Genomic DNA, 15,610 nt, shown 5'->3' with positions numbered 1-15,610 from the left:
ATGGAAAGAATATACTGAGTCACTGTATCAAAAAAGAATTGGCAGACATAGTAGAATTTCATGAAACAACATATGAGCAAGAGCCTACGGTGATGAAGGAAGTTCAAGCTGCTTTGAAGGAATGAGCCACAACTAAGGCCCCAGGAATAGATGGTATACCAATTGACACATTTCACCTAACAGATGCTGCCCTGGATGTGTTCACTAAGTTGTGCCAAGAAATCTGGAGAACAACCATTTGGCCAACTGACTGGAAGAGATCTATATTTGTTCCCATCCCAAAGAAGGGTGACCCAACAGAGTGTGGAAACTATAGAACAATATCATTAATTTCAAATGCAAGCAGGACTCTATTGAAGATTATCCAAAAATGACTGGAACAGCACATCAGCAGAGAACTGCCAGAAGTCCAGGCTAGGTTTAGAAGGGGTCGTGGTACTAGGAATATTGTAGCTAATGTTAGATGGATCTTAGCTGAAAGCAGGGAATACCAGAGGAATGTATATCTGTGTTTCATTGACTATGCAAAGGCATTTGACTGTGTGGATCATAACAAACTGTGGCTGACTCTGAGAAGAATGGGAATCCCAGAACACTTGATCGTGCTAATGCAAAACCTATACTTGGACCAAGAGGCAGTCGTCAAACAGAGCAAGGAAACACTGCATGGTTCAAAATTAGGAAGAGCGTACACCAGGGGTGTGTTCTGTCTCCATACCTTTTCAACCTGTACGCAGAACAGATTATCCGGGAGGCTGGGCTCTATGAGGAGAAATGTGGAATCAAGATGGGTGGAAGATCTATCAACAATCTGCGATATGCAGATGACACAACCCTGCTTGCTGACACTGAAGAGGACCTGAAGCGCCTGCTGCAGAGTGTCAAGGACTGCAGCCTACAATATGGATTGAGGCTCAATGTCAAGAAGACAAAGATTCTCACCACTGTACCAATTGGCAGCATCAGGATGGATGGTGAAGACATTGAGATTATACACAGCTTTAGTTTGCTTGGCTCCACAGTCAACACTCTTGGCACCAGTAGCCAGGAAATTAAAAGACGTGTTGCCATGGGAAAGTCTGCTGTTAGGGATCTCTCTAAAGTACTCAAGAGCAACGGTGTCTCTCTGGAGACTAAGGTGCCTCTCATACAGGCCATGGTCTTTGCTATCACTTGTTATGCATCAGAGAGTTGGACAATGACTAGGGAGGACAGAAGGAGAATCTATGCCTTTGAGCTTTGGTGCTGGAGAAGAGTATTGAGGGTACCAAGGACTGCTAGGAAAACAAACAGATTCATCCTGGAAAGGGTCAAACTGGGCGGCTTCTTGAAGGCAAGGATTCTGAGATTCTGTCTAACATACTTTGGACATGTTGTAAGGAGGGACTGGTCTTTGGAGAGGGACATCATGCTTGGGAGGGTGGAGGGACGGCGCAGGAGGGAAGGCCCTCTATGAGGTGGATTGATTCAGTGACTGGGATAATCGGGATGGGAGTGTCAGGGGCAGTGTGATTGGCACAGGACAGAGCAGAGATTAGGGCTATTGTACATAGGGTCGCTATGAGTCGCAAGCGACTCAACTGCACATAACAACAACAACAGGTAAGTTCTAGTAATAAAACTTCTAAAGATCCCCAAATTTAATGTAACGTTTACATAGTTTGAAATTTATATCTCCTCAAATGAGAAAATTGAGAGAAAAAGGAGAAGGGCAAATCATGGAAATGAAGGGGCCGTAACAGGTCCTTGGGTAAGCACACTGAAATGACTTGCAGAGTTTCTAAAATTTGGCACTTGTTGGTGCCAAATACAAGTGAGTATTTGTTGTTGTTGTGTTCTGTTAAGTCAAACTGACCCATAGCTGACCCTCTCTTGGATTTTCAGAGACAGTTAATACACAGGAAGAAACTGCATCGTTGGCTGTGCAGCTGGTGGATTCAAACCGAGTACCTTTGCATTGGCACTAAACCAATAGTGCTCAGTATGTTGTTGTTGTTGTGTGTCATCAAGTTGGAACTGACCCATATCTGACCATCTAACAAGTTTTCATAGACAGTTAATCACATAAGAAGAGATTTCCCATCCTTCTCCCACAGAACAGCTGGTAGCTTTGAACCACATGCCTTCAAAATTGTAATGCCGCTTCTTACCACTAGGCCATCAGAGTTTGCTATTGTTGTTATGTACCACCAAGTTGACCATGACTCCTAGCGACCCGATGCAAACCTGAACTCTGATCTATCCTGAGCCAATCTCACTATCTCTGACACACCTACCCTCATTACTCTAGTTACTATGTCAATCAATCTCATGTAGGGTCTTCCTTTCCTTTCCTGCCCCATCTTTCCACCCTTTCAAGCATAATGTCCTTCTCCAAGGACTGATCCTTCCTGGCAACATGCTCAAAGTATGTGAGACAGACCTTCAAAATCCTAGCCTCCGAGGAGGAGATTGTTTTCACTCTCTCTAGGACAGACCTATTTGTTCTCTTGGCAGTCCACGATATATTCAATACTCTTCTCCAGCACCACAACTCGAAGGCATGAATCCTTCTGTAATCTTTGGTCATTGTCCAGCTCTCTGATGCATAATAAGTAACAGTGAAAACCATGGCCTGGATCAGGTGCACCTTGGTCTCTAGATTGACATCATTGCTCTTACATCTGAAGAGGTCCCTGACAGCAGCTTTTCCTAAAGCAAATTGTCTTTGATGCCAAGAGTGTTGATTGTGTAACCAAGCAAGGTAAAATTGTTAACAATCTCAATCTCTTCTCCATCTATCATGATGCTGCCAGTGGGCCTAGTGGTGAGAATCTTCATTTTCTTGATATTGAGCTTCAATCCATCTTGCAGACTATAGTCCTTGACCCTCTGCAGCAAATGCTTCAGGCCTTCTCGGCAAACAAGGTTGTGTCATTAGCCTAATGCAGGTTAGTGATGTCCGATCCTGATGCCACGTTCCTCTTCATAAAGTCATGCCCTGCAAATGATCTGTTCTGCACATAGATCGAAAAGGTATGGAGACAGGATGCATCCCTGACATACTTCTTTCCTGATTTTGAACCACGTAGTGTTTCCTTGTTCTGTTCTTACAACTGCCTCCTGGTCCAAGTATAGGTTTCACATAAGCACAATCAGGTGTTCTGGGATTCTCATTCTTCTCAAGGTTATCCACAATCTGCTGTCATCTACACAGTCAAATGCCTTCGCATAATCAATGAAACACAGATAGACATTCCTCTGCTAATCTCTGTTTTCAGCCAAGATCCATCTGATATTTGCTTTGGTATCCCTAGTGCCATGGCCTCTTCTAAACCTGCCTTGTATTTCTGGTAGTTCACAGTCAATGTATTGTTCCAGTTGTTTTTGGATGACCTTCAGCAGACTTCTCCTTGTGTGTGGTATTAGGGATGTTGTTCAGTAATTTAAGCACTCTATTGGATCACCTTGTTTTGAAATGGGAGTAAATATGGATCTCTTCCAGTCAGATGGCCAGGTATTAGAGTGGCACAATTCTTTTCTATATGTGCCTGTGTGTGTTTGGGTCTCTGTGTGTATGCATGTCAGGGGTTGGCCTGTACGTTACAGGATATTTAACATTATCTTTGGCCTTACCTGCTAGGTGCTGTTAGCTCCTTGATGCCCTGTAAACAAAATGTCTGAAGAAATGTCCTCTGTTGAGGACACTGCACTGCTGACAGGCAGGAGAGCTGACATGTGTCTACACGTTTTAGGGATCAGCCATAGTCTACCTTCACTAATACATTTCAGGTGCTTGAACTGACTGCTTGATAACAGAAAAGCCAAAAGCCCATTCACAAAAGAGACACAGAAAAGTGAGAAAGTCAAGAATTTCTTCGGTCCCTTTAACCACATTTTACTAGACTCTTTTAGGAAAGAATATTTTTGGCAACCTATATGAACCTGAATTAGCTCGCCTCTCCTTTGCCTTGTGCCTCAAGGATTTCAAACAAACAGAGATAGTTGGATTAAAGGATTTTAAACTCCCAGACTGGTATTTCTTTGGGGCCACTCTCAAAATAGGAAATAGGAGCCAAACATCCAAATTGATTTTTCCACCCATAATTCCAATGGGCCTGCAGAATCCCACAATGTAAATACTTCAAGCCACAAGTCAGTTATTCTGACTAAAATCAAAAGTGGCTTTCCTTCACGAGATGTGGGTCAGAATCAGACTGTGTCGCATAAAATAGTTTTTAAGAACAGTCCTAAAAGGATATAAGAACCTAGAAGGAACCATTTCCTTTAGCGTTTTCTCCAGCAGGGATTAAATCTGCAGGCTCACTTAACTCCCAGGTGCTTCATTTTAGTATTTAAATCTTCCAGTTCAGCAACAGCTCTAGTCCACACAGGGCCTATCCATGAAAGGAAAAAACGATGCGGAGATGGAGAGGAAGCCACAGAGTATAAGAGCCCAAAGTGGAGACGAGAGGAACAAGCATCAAAAAGATTAGGCTCAAGGAGTATCCATGATGGAGACTAGAGACAAGAGTCTTAAAACTGAGATAAATGCACGCCAGGGGGAGGAGCAGCCCCGCATACAGCCATCAAAGCCACCAAACAAGGGCAGGTGAGGAGATGCCTGTCAGATCATAATTTACAACCAAGAGAGTACTTTACACAAGATTAATATTTTAGCACAAGAAAGACAAACTACTATAAATTCAAGCCAATAAATGTTTTTCATATTTTCCCAAATACCCTCAGAGATTTAAAAATAAAGAGTTCTTATATTCAAGTTTTTACAGTCTGTTAGTGATAATTAGGTAACATCTTCATTTTCTTTTCTTTTTTCGAAAAAGAAGATGTATCCACTATTAAGTGTCTACCTGCAGTGCAGTGAATTACTTAATATGTGTTTGTAATGCCCATCAAATGACTCGATAGGCGTTGTAACTGTGAGGTGCATGCAACCCAACAAAATGATTGACAGATTATTAAGGTGCATGTCACACATTTTATGAGGTGTTGTTATTGTTATGTATCATCAAATCAACTATGATTCATAGTGACTCTATGAACAACAGCTCTGAAACTTGTCCTATCCTAAGCCAAACTCACCATCTTGACACACCTGACTCCATTGCCACAGTCTTCATGTCAATCCATCTCATCAAGGGTCTTCCTCTCTTGTGTTGTCCTTCTACCCTCCCAAGCATAATATCCTTCTTTAAGGACTCACCCTTCCTGACAACATGTCCAAAGTATGTGAGACAAAATTCCATCACCCTTACTTTCAAGGAACACCCTAGTTTCACTTTCTTGAGGATAGACCTGTTTGTTCTCTTGACAATCTAAGAAGTGTCCAACACTCTTCTCCAACACTATAACTCAAAGACATCAATTCTTCTGTCATTCTTAGTCACTGTCCAGCTTTCAGATGTATAGCAAATAATTGAGATGACCACAGCTTGGATCAGGTGTTCCCTGAAAATAATGTCTGTGGAACCCTAATATGGGGACTAGTCAGTTTTATCAACCTATTAGCCTTAAAATTAGCCATGAACCATTCCAAAATGTCAAGAGAAACCTCATTCCTATCAAGAAAGAAAAGCTAGGAGTAGAGCACATTTTTTTAACTCAAGATCCCTATGTGGCATCAAAAATAGTGAGAAATAGTTAGGAACAACAGCAAAACCAAGAGACCAACAGGAGACAGAATGATGGTCTTCCTAGCCCACAGAGCAAGAAAGCTGAGAGCCATTGGGAAGGAGGTGTGCTGCTACAGTGGAAGGTTTGGACATTTACTCAGCAAAGCTAATAGAGCTTTGTAGTACTTGCCTAAACAGGGCAGAGACCAGGCTAAGAATGTAAAGGTCACAGAGAAGCCAGTCTGTGGATAGTGCTGAGAAGAGAATAATCTGATTCAAGTGCTATATCCTGAGCATTCCAAACCTAAACTGTAACCTGTTATCTCCTTAATAAATCCCCCAATTGTGTTGTTCGTGAGCTCTTTATGGCAACTGCAGCAAATTATCAAATCCAAACGAGAGTCAAGATTGTGGTGGGATGGATTGTTGATGTCAGAATTGGTAAATAGGTTAGAGGATGCTGGAGTGTCTCTAGAATCACGAGAATTAGACTTGAGCTGATACTGATGATAATCTTTTCTTGCCTCCCCATTGCAAAATTAAAGGATGTCAGACACAATTCTATTTCATTTTTTATGGGGCATTCAAGGAAATAAACATGTGATGTCCATTTAAAAATCTTTATATGAGTTTTCATAATAGCAAAGAAGTGGAAGTAACCAAAATGTGCATCAATTGGTGAACAAACAAAATATACAATGGAATTCAATAATCAAAAAGAATGAAATGATGCTACAAGAATGGATGAACCAAGGAGCTCTGGTGGCCTAGTGGCAAGAAGCTGCACTGCAATACCAAAGGTTGTTGTTGTTGCTGTTGTTGCTGTTGTTGCTGTTGTTGCTGTTGTTGTTGTTATGTGCCGTCAAGTCGTTTGTAACTCCTAGAGACCCTATGTACAATAGCCCTAAACCCTGCTCTATCCTGTGCCAATCGCATTGCCTCTGACACACCCATCCTGATTACCCCAGACACTGAATCAATCCATCTCATAGAGGGTCTTCCCCTCCTGCACTGTCTCTCCACCCTACCAAGCATGATGTCCCTCTCCAAGGACTTGTCTCTCCTTACAACATGTCTAAAGCATGTCAGACGAAGCCCCAGAATCCTTGTCTCCAAGGAGTAGCCTGGTTTAACCCTCTCTAGGATGAATCTGTTTGTTTTCCTGGCAGTCCATGGTACATTCAATACTCTTCTCCAGCACCACAGCTCAAAGGCATCAATTCTCCTTCCATCCTCCCTAGTCATTGTCCGACTCTCTGATGCATAACAAGTGATTGCAAAAACCATGGCCTGTATCAGGCAGACCTTAGTCTCCAGAGAGACACCGTTGCTCTTGAGTACTTTAGAGAGGTCCCTAACAGCAGACTTTCCCATCGCGATGCACTTTTTGATTAACTGACTGCTGGTGCCAAGAATGTTGACTGTGGAGCTGAGCAAACTGAAGCTGTGAACAATCTCAATCTCTTCGCCATCCATCCTGATGCTACCGATCGGTCCAGTGGTGAGAATCTTTGTCTTCTTGACATTGAGCCTCAGTCCATATTGAAGGCTGCAGTCCTTGACCCTCTGCATTAAGTGCATGAGGTCCTCCTCAGTTTCAGCGAGCAGGGTTGTGTCATCTGCACGGTTCAAATCCACCAGATGCTCTGCTGGAGAAGGAGAGGTAATCAGAATTAGACTTTAAACTGATATCATATTGCTCTTTAGAATTTGGGGAAAGTCCCTAACAGCAGCCTTTCCCAATGCTATATGTCTATAGCTCTCCTGACTGCTGGAACCAACAATGTTGAGTGTTGACCCAGGAAAGAGGAAATCATTGACAACTTTAATCATTTCTCCATCTCTTATGATGTTGATTATTGGCCCAGTGGTGAGGATTTTTGTTTTCTTGATGTTGAGATGTAATCCATATTGAAGTCCTTAATAGTCTGCAGCAAGCACCTCATGTCCTCCTCACTTTCAAGAAATAAGGCTGTGTCATCTGCATAACACAGATTGTTGATGAGTTGTCCTCTAATCCTGATGCGGCACTCTTCTCCATGAAGTCCAACTTCCCTAATAATTTGCTCAGCATACAGATTGAATAAGTATAGCGAAAGGATACTTCCCTGACTTCCTTAGCTGTAACCTTTACAGAAACTCCAAAGCTGCTAATAGTTGAACCACTGATGTTTCACTTTGCAAATGGAAGTGTAACTTTTATATCACAAGGGACGCCTTCCTCAGTTATGTTGTTGTTATCGTTTAGTGTCTTTGAGTTGATACCAACTCTATGTATAACAGAGTTGCTCAAATCTTTGTTATCCTCACAGTTTCCACTGTGTTGTCAATCCAACTTGTTGAGGAACTCCCTCTCCTTTCCTGATACTCCACCTTTCCAAGCAGGGTGTTCTGCTCCAAGGACTGGCATCTCCGGAGAACATACTCTATGTATATGAAATGAAGTGCCACCGAGCTTGCCTCCAAGAAGCACCTGGCTCACTTCTCCCAAGATGGATTTGTTTGTTCTTCTGGCACTCCATGTACATTCAATACTCTTTGCCAACACAATTCAAAAGGATTAGCAACTTGGTCTTCCTTATTCATTGTCCAACTTTCACATACATATGAAGCAATTTAAAATACCATGGCTGGGGTCAGGCACATCTTAGTCTTTAAATTGGCTTCTTTACTCTTTTGTACTTTAAAGATATCCTTGACAGTAGAATTTCCCAATGCAACACATTGTTTGAGCCACATTCTCCTTCATCTAGCTCTTTTAGTTCTGGCAGTTATACACTTGCACACCCACCTTCACACACACACACACACACACACACACACACACACACACACCAGCTAGCCGCCAAAAGCCCTCAGCTCTGCTTACAAGAGCTGATAGTTCTCAGCCAGCTCTGCCTCTGGTCAGTTACTGGTTCTTATCTCTGATGTTACCACTGCTATGTCTTGGTCTCAGTCTCACTCTGTCTTACACAGCCCACAAGCCTGTGCTGCCCTTTCTGCTTCTCCTTTCTTGAAGGTAGTAAGGTTCTGTTTCCTGCCTCTGAATCTATTCAATTTAAACCTGGAAGAATGGTAGAACTAATAAATCTCTTTGTTAGTTTACACATCTTGTGTGCATTTTCTCAGTCAAAAGACACTACCTTACTTGCATTATTAATAAATTACCAATACCCCTGGTGAAGTCAAAAGACACTACCTTACTTGCATTATTAATAAATTACCAATACCCCTGGTGAAGTCACAAATACCTTACATGGGCAGTCTCCTTTCATGCAATTAACTACTTCTGAAAACCCACCAGAGGGTCAGCTATGGATTGGTTCGGACTCAATAGTACAAAAGAACAACAACAAAAACAACCCAGCTATGTGGTGAAAATGAAAAGATTATGTCTAGAAAACTACATTGAATAATCCATATTAGTGTATCTATCCTGAAATGCAATGATATCAGTGACAAAGTAATATCCATACAAATAGAAGGAAGACATATTAATATGATTATTAGCCAAATTTATGAACCAACCACTAAACTCAAAGATGAAGAATTTAAGGATTTCAACCAACATTCACATCTGAAATTGATCAAATAGAAAATGAAGATACATTAATATTAACAAGTGATTGGAATATAAAAGTTAAAAATAAAGTGTGACTGGTATATGAACTTGGAAATAGAAATGAGGCTGAAATTCCATTTACCAGTGATTTACTCATTGTAAATGCCTTTTTAAAAGATATAGATAGCTGGCTATACACATGGACCTTATTTCATGGAAGACTACAGCTGTAAAAAGTGACAGTGGAAAAGCTCAATACCACAGTTTAGAACAAGAGGAAGGGCCAACAGTGAAATAGAACACCAATTGCTTATTTGCAAGTTCAAATTGAAACAAGCCCACTAAGGTCAAAAACAATCTTGAATATTTTTCATCTTAATTTAGAACTTATTTCCAGAATAGATTTAGTGCACTGAACATTAATGACAAGAGACCAGATGAATTAGGAGATGACACCAAGGATATTTTACATGAAGAAATAAAAATTATTAAAACAAAAGAAAGGAAGGGCCAAAATGAGTATCAGAATAGACATTTTGCTGTCTGAATAGACAATTTGCTTTGGGATGTAGAAAAATTAGAAAGAAAGGGGGAGGGGGAATGATAAATCAAAGAGCCGAAGAGAGTATGTCAAAGGGCAGCTCAGTAAGACAAAGCAAAGTAGTATAATGAAATATATATATTTGTAGATTTAGAAAAACAAATGGGGAAATGATTAGCATTTCTCAAGCTGAAGGAGATGAAGAAAAATTTGTGATGCTGAAGGATTCTATGAGCAAAACACTAAATGATACAGGAAGTATTAAAAGATGATATAAGCTATATACAGTCATTGTACCAAAAAGGAATTGATCAAAACTTAATCCCTTCAAGAGTTATCATATGATCAAAACCCAATAGTATTGAATAAAGAAGTTCAAGAATTGATAGAATATTAGCTGAAGTGTTTCAGTAAACAGATGCAACCCTAGACATGCTCATTCCTCTATGCCAGGAAATTTGGAAGACTTGACTAAAAGACTGGAAGAGATCGATATTTGTGCCCATCTCCACCTCCTAAAAAAGAGGTGATCCAACAGAATGCAGAATTTCCCCAACAATATTAATGTCATGTATAAGTAAAATATTGCTGGAGACTATTTAAAAATTGCTAGAGCAGTAAATCTACAAAGAACATCCAGAAACTCAATCTGAATTCAGAAGAGGCCATTAAATGAAGGACATCATTGCTGATGTCAGATGGATCTTGACTCAAAGTAGAGAAAGAAGTAGCTGTTTGAATAGAACAAGAGAAGACTACATGGTTTAAAATTAGGAAAAAAAGATTAGGAAAGTGTACATTAGGGTTGAATCCTCTCACCATACCTATTCTATCTGTGTGTGAAGCAAATAAGAGAAACATGACTATATGCAGAAAGAATGCATTTGTAAGCATGTTATACATTATATTTTTTTTTTATAAATACAGCATTGGAAGCATTTTTTATTCTTAAAGAGTAGGAACTATCAATCAAATTTAAGGGTTTAAAAAAGACTAATGATAGCAATTCTTGATCATTATCAGTGACTGACTTTGATCTGTTTTTTTAACCTAACAGAATTTAAATTAATCATTTCCTGAACGAAATGCAGTTTCAACTGACCCTTTTTGTGTACCTTGGTAAGTAATAATTGTCAAAATTTCTTTTCTGCCGAAGTTAAATTATCTTAAAATATTTAACAAAAATAATGGTAAGTCATGTTAAATTCTTTCCTCTCTGTTGCTATATATCTACCAGCTAGCAAGCACTGATTCAGTGGTTAAACCCTTGACTGCTGATAGAAAAGTTAATGGTTGAAACACTTTACAGCTTCCATGCAGATTAAAGCCTTGGAAATTCGAGAGGGTGTTCCACTCAGTCCTAGGGGTTCTCTATGAGTTTATTTTGCATTTACACAGCTATTGTGTTGAATTGTGTGAAGCAACTGGAAATTCCACTCAATCATATTTTGTATCTACACATAGGTACTACTAACTTAAAAGTGGAGGCTCAAATCCATCCACACAATGGCATCATAGAAGAAAGTCCTAGAATTCTGCTTCCATTAAGATTACAATGAAGAAATGAATAGAATTCCAAAATCTCTGTAGATGTTCACTGAAATAAAAAATAAATAAATTTTAAAAAAATTACAATGAAGAAAAGTCCCTGGTGTAATTCTACTTACATGAGATTGCATCAGTGGAAATGGGAGGGGAGTGCGGGGGGGATTGCAGTTTTTAAAGCAATGTTATCATCAGTGAATAGTGCTAATAAAACACTTTCAGATTCTTAGTTGCCAAATATAATGCATTTGGGGTTTTTTTAAATTATTCTGCTTGGAAAAAAAAATAAAATTACTCTGCTTTGAATGTAGCAATTGTCCCAGGGTTGAGATCTTAACAAAGATTTTATAGGCACTGTTTCCTCCTCTACATAAACAGCAACTCCTGGGCTAAAAGACCAAATTCTCCATGCCTCTGCTGTCTTTAATAAGCTGAGAATAATTTGTATTAGTCATAGAAAAGCTGTTTCCAACAATTACTCCCTTTGATCCTGATTTTTCTGTAGCTACAGCAGTTCTGCCTTTGAGGACTGGAGTAGTCACTAGGTTTCCTAGACTCTTCTCTTCAAAAAGACATACTCAGTTTCATCAAGCAAGCAAAACAAGAATCTGTGCCTTTGTTGTTTTTTCATTGCCTAAGCCTGTGGGAGTTTCCCAGCTAAATTTGCTGGTCATTGAGGAAAAAAAGATTGGCTCCAGATGGTGAGCTGCTTGTCCATTCCCTCTTGAAACTCCTCGCCTTGGCATCATGAGCCACAAAGCAGTGACAGCAGATTCCTGGGATCCATCTGGGATTCTCAGATTATTCTCAGCACCCCAGATGAGGCATTGACCTGAGCTCCGTCAGTCAGGGAAGAGTGTTATGATCTACATACCCTGGACATTCTCTCTGGGACTCAACCAGTCTCCAAAATCAGAAGAGATCACTGAAAGTCATTGTGTTCTTCTCTCCAGTCTGTCTCCATGTCCTCCAGTTCTAAGCCAACTCTACGATTGCTCTGAGAGCCCTTCCAGGCTCAGACAGCCCTTCTCTCCTAAAGAGATCTTCAAAACAAACTGTAAAAAAGAAAGATCTTACTGTAATAGATGGTAGATTTCTAAACCCAAATGTAGCATGAACTGGCCTGCATCCCTCAAGTGGCCCATTATCATTTGGTCAATTACAATCTGTGGCAGATAAATAAACAACAGAGGGAGGTACATTTCCTAGTCCTGCCCGTCTTCATGATCGTTGATGTTCTGGAGTCCGTTGTTGTAACCCCTACACCTTTTGAATGCCTTCCAACCTAGGAGGCCTATTTCCAGCACTCTATCAGTTTTTCTGTCATGATCCATAAAGTTTTCATGGCCTAATTGTCAGAAGTATCTGGCCAAGTTTTTCTTCCTAGTCTATCTGGATACTGCTGAAAATTTCCCTCTTTGCTAGTATCTGAACTATCAGAGCCATAGCTTCCAGCATCAGAGCTACAAACAAACCACAGCCAACTAAAGTATCATTTCATAAGTGATGGATAGCTGAATTATCAACTAGAAAATCCACACACTATCACTGTATGTATAGTTTTAAATACATATAACATGTATCCACACACATATACTTAATATATAATTCTATCTGGTGGCCTACTAATAAGAAGCTGCCCTGCAATCCCATGCGATTTGAATCTACCAGCTGCTCTGTGGGAGAAGGATGGGCAGACTCCCCCCATGCAAGTCACTACCTCTGGGAACATGCTGGGGGGTCAAGTATTGGTTGGTTCCAACTCAATGGCACAAAACACCTCTCTCTCTCTCTCTCTCTCTCCCTCTCTCTAAGTGTGAGTGTGTGTATCAACTCAAGTCAATGTGGTAGAGCCATAACCAACTCATAGCTGACCCTCCAGTGGGATTTTGGAGGCTATAAATTTCACCTGAGGAAATTGTCCCTCTTTCTCTCTCAGAGCAGCCAATAAACTTGAATTGTCAAAGAGGCACTGACTGGATTAGCAGCAGAACTCTCTATGGGCTACACTCCTAGAGCCCCCCTTATGTGATGTGGGGTGGTGCATGTGTGCCGTGTGTGTACACACTCACACAGGAGTTCTGGAACCGAGTGGGTATGGAAGTTGCACTATAACCCAAAGGCAGGAGATTTAAATCTACCAGCTGTTTCTTGGGAGCTAGATAGGCAGTCTCCTCCTGTGCTATTTCTAGCCTCTGGGAACCTGCCAGAGGACCAGGTATGTGTCTGTTCTGACTCAATGACCATGTAAGTGTGTAATATATACTTATTTAACGAAGGGAGCCCTGGTTTTGTCATCCATAGAGAGAGTTGCACATTAAAAATAAAGACTAGGCAGTCTGCTTCTATAAAGAACTCGGCCCTTAGCTGCTCACTGAAAGGTTGTTTGTTATTGTGTACCATTGAGTCAGAAGCGACTCCTAGCTGACCTTTCAGTGGGTTTTCAGAGACAGTGAATCATATAGGAGTTGACTGCTCATCTTTCTGCAATGGAGCAGCTGATGCATTTGAACCATGTACCTTTGCACTGGCAGCCCAACTCCTTATCCCTAAGCCACTAGAACTCCTGAAGTGAAAGGTTGGAGGTTCACACCCAACCAGAGGTACCTCAGAAATAAGGCTTCATAATCTGCTTCTGAAAAATAAGGTTTTTTTTTTTTAAAAAAAATCCTGTGGCATAGAATTTTACTCTGTTACAGGGGGTGTTGCTTTAAGTGGGAATCAGTTCAACAGCAATGGCTTTAGTAGAAAAGACGGCTTACAAAACTCTCAAATCCTAAGAGAAAGAACTTGAGACTGAATAGGTTCTAAAGCCAGTGAACTGGCTATTGACAAACCAGGAGAATTTAGTACATTGCCCTATTGTTGATGTATCTCTTCTCAGTCTGCTGATCTTTTCATCAGTGCTCACTGCAATTATTAGTCCATTAACATATCAAACATATATCCTCATTAAGTCTTACAAACACAGGAAATGTGCTTTTTTTTTAATGCTATAATCACTGACATTTTAAACTATTATTGCTATGCTAGGTCCCAAATAAAGAAGTTTAAGTCAATAAACAAAAAAGAATGTGGTTCGATGAAGCAGGTCTGGGCAACATTGGTGGGTAGTCTGTGTGGAGATGTGGGGCTCACCCAAGGTCTATGCCTCACTGCCTGTTCAAAGCCACGGCCACTCAGAGAAGAAAGATGAGCTGCCGGTCTTCTCCTGTGTGACTCTGAGCCTCAGAAACCCAGTGAAAGGTCAGCTGGAGGTCGCTTCAGACTCACCGGCAGTGAATTTCACTTAATCTATACGGTGCGCATTTTAAGAGTTAAAGAGAGCTAAAGATAAAGAAGTACAAAAAAACAAGTATTGGTCTCAGAGGTTGGGGGAATAGCCTGCAAAATGCAAGCCTTATCTAGCAAGCATTCTTTACACTATGTTGTAATCACCAAATGAAATTTAATATATAAATGTATATGTGTGTGTTTACATTCTCTAAAACACAAATATGAATGATGTAAGACTCACATATTTTTTTAAATTAGTAGTGAATTATTAGGTAAGTCAGTTATCAAATAGTTCTAGAAAAGGATGCTTCATTTTATAGAGGAGTTTATCCTGAAGTTTTCTTTTTTAAATCTTTTATTGATATTTTAATGAAAGCTTATAAAGAACTTGGATTTCCATTCATTCATCGTTGCACATTTCCTCCCTGCTACCCCAAAGTTTGCTTTTTTAAAAAAAAATAGTTCTTTCATTATTATACAGTCCCTTCCCCAGTCCACTTTACTCTGCAGCTTTTATTCTGGACTCTTACATGTCAATAATACCTAATCATATATTCCTTTTATACAGTTCTCGTCCTCATCTGTTTCAATGTTGTGTATATTATTTGTCCTCTCTTTTCTTCATTTCTCCCAACCCCCATGTCAGTCAATTCTGTCTTATAACAGTAGCATTATGCAGTATTTGTCCTTTTGTGCGTAAGATATTTCACTCAGAATTATGTCCTCCATTGTGACCCATTTATATAATATTTCATGAGTTCTTTGTTTTTAAGTGCTGCTTAATATTTCATTGTGTGACTATACCACCGTTTCTCTAACCATTCATACTTGGGTTGTTTCTAGCTCTTTGCTATTATGAACAAAGCAGCAAAAAACATGCTGTGCACTGAAGTTTTCTCTTAATGACCTTTTTGTCATGGAGTCAGAACTGACTCCAAGCTGACCTTCCAGTGGGTTTTGCAAGGCTATCATTCAAACTGCCATAGGTATATAAAACATCGTAATGGTTACCCATTGTGGACAGTGTTTGGAAAAGCTCCCAGATTGATTCAGGTTTGGAAGCAGTAGTGGCGT

General features: G+C 40.2%; 1 protein-coding gene across 1 annotated transcript in view; it reads left to right on the top strand.

Annotated features, from left to right (window-relative positions):
• The first annotated feature begins 10,800 nt into the window (after window positions 1–10,800).
• LAMB4 (laminin, beta 4) overlaps window positions 10,801–15,610 on the top strand; it is a 129,578-nt gene continuing 124,768 nt past the window's right edge. The window contains exon 1 of the mRNA XM_006882636.1: window positions 10,801–10,834. Within this exon, the coding sequence (XP_006882698.1) occupies window positions 10,801–10,834 (34 nt within the window). The remainder of the gene's footprint in view (window positions 10,835–15,610) is intronic.

Source organism: Elephantulus edwardii, unplaced genomic scaffold (assembly GCF_000299155.1).
Source record: "Elephantulus edwardii isolate Elephantulus edwardi_28Jun2011 unplaced genomic scaffold, EleEdw1.0 scaffold00022, whole genome shotgun sequence".
NCBI lineage: Eukaryota > Metazoa > Chordata > Mammalia > Macroscelidea > Macroscelididae > Elephantulus > Elephantulus edwardii.
This window is presented reverse-complemented; position numbering and strand designations above follow the sequence as displayed.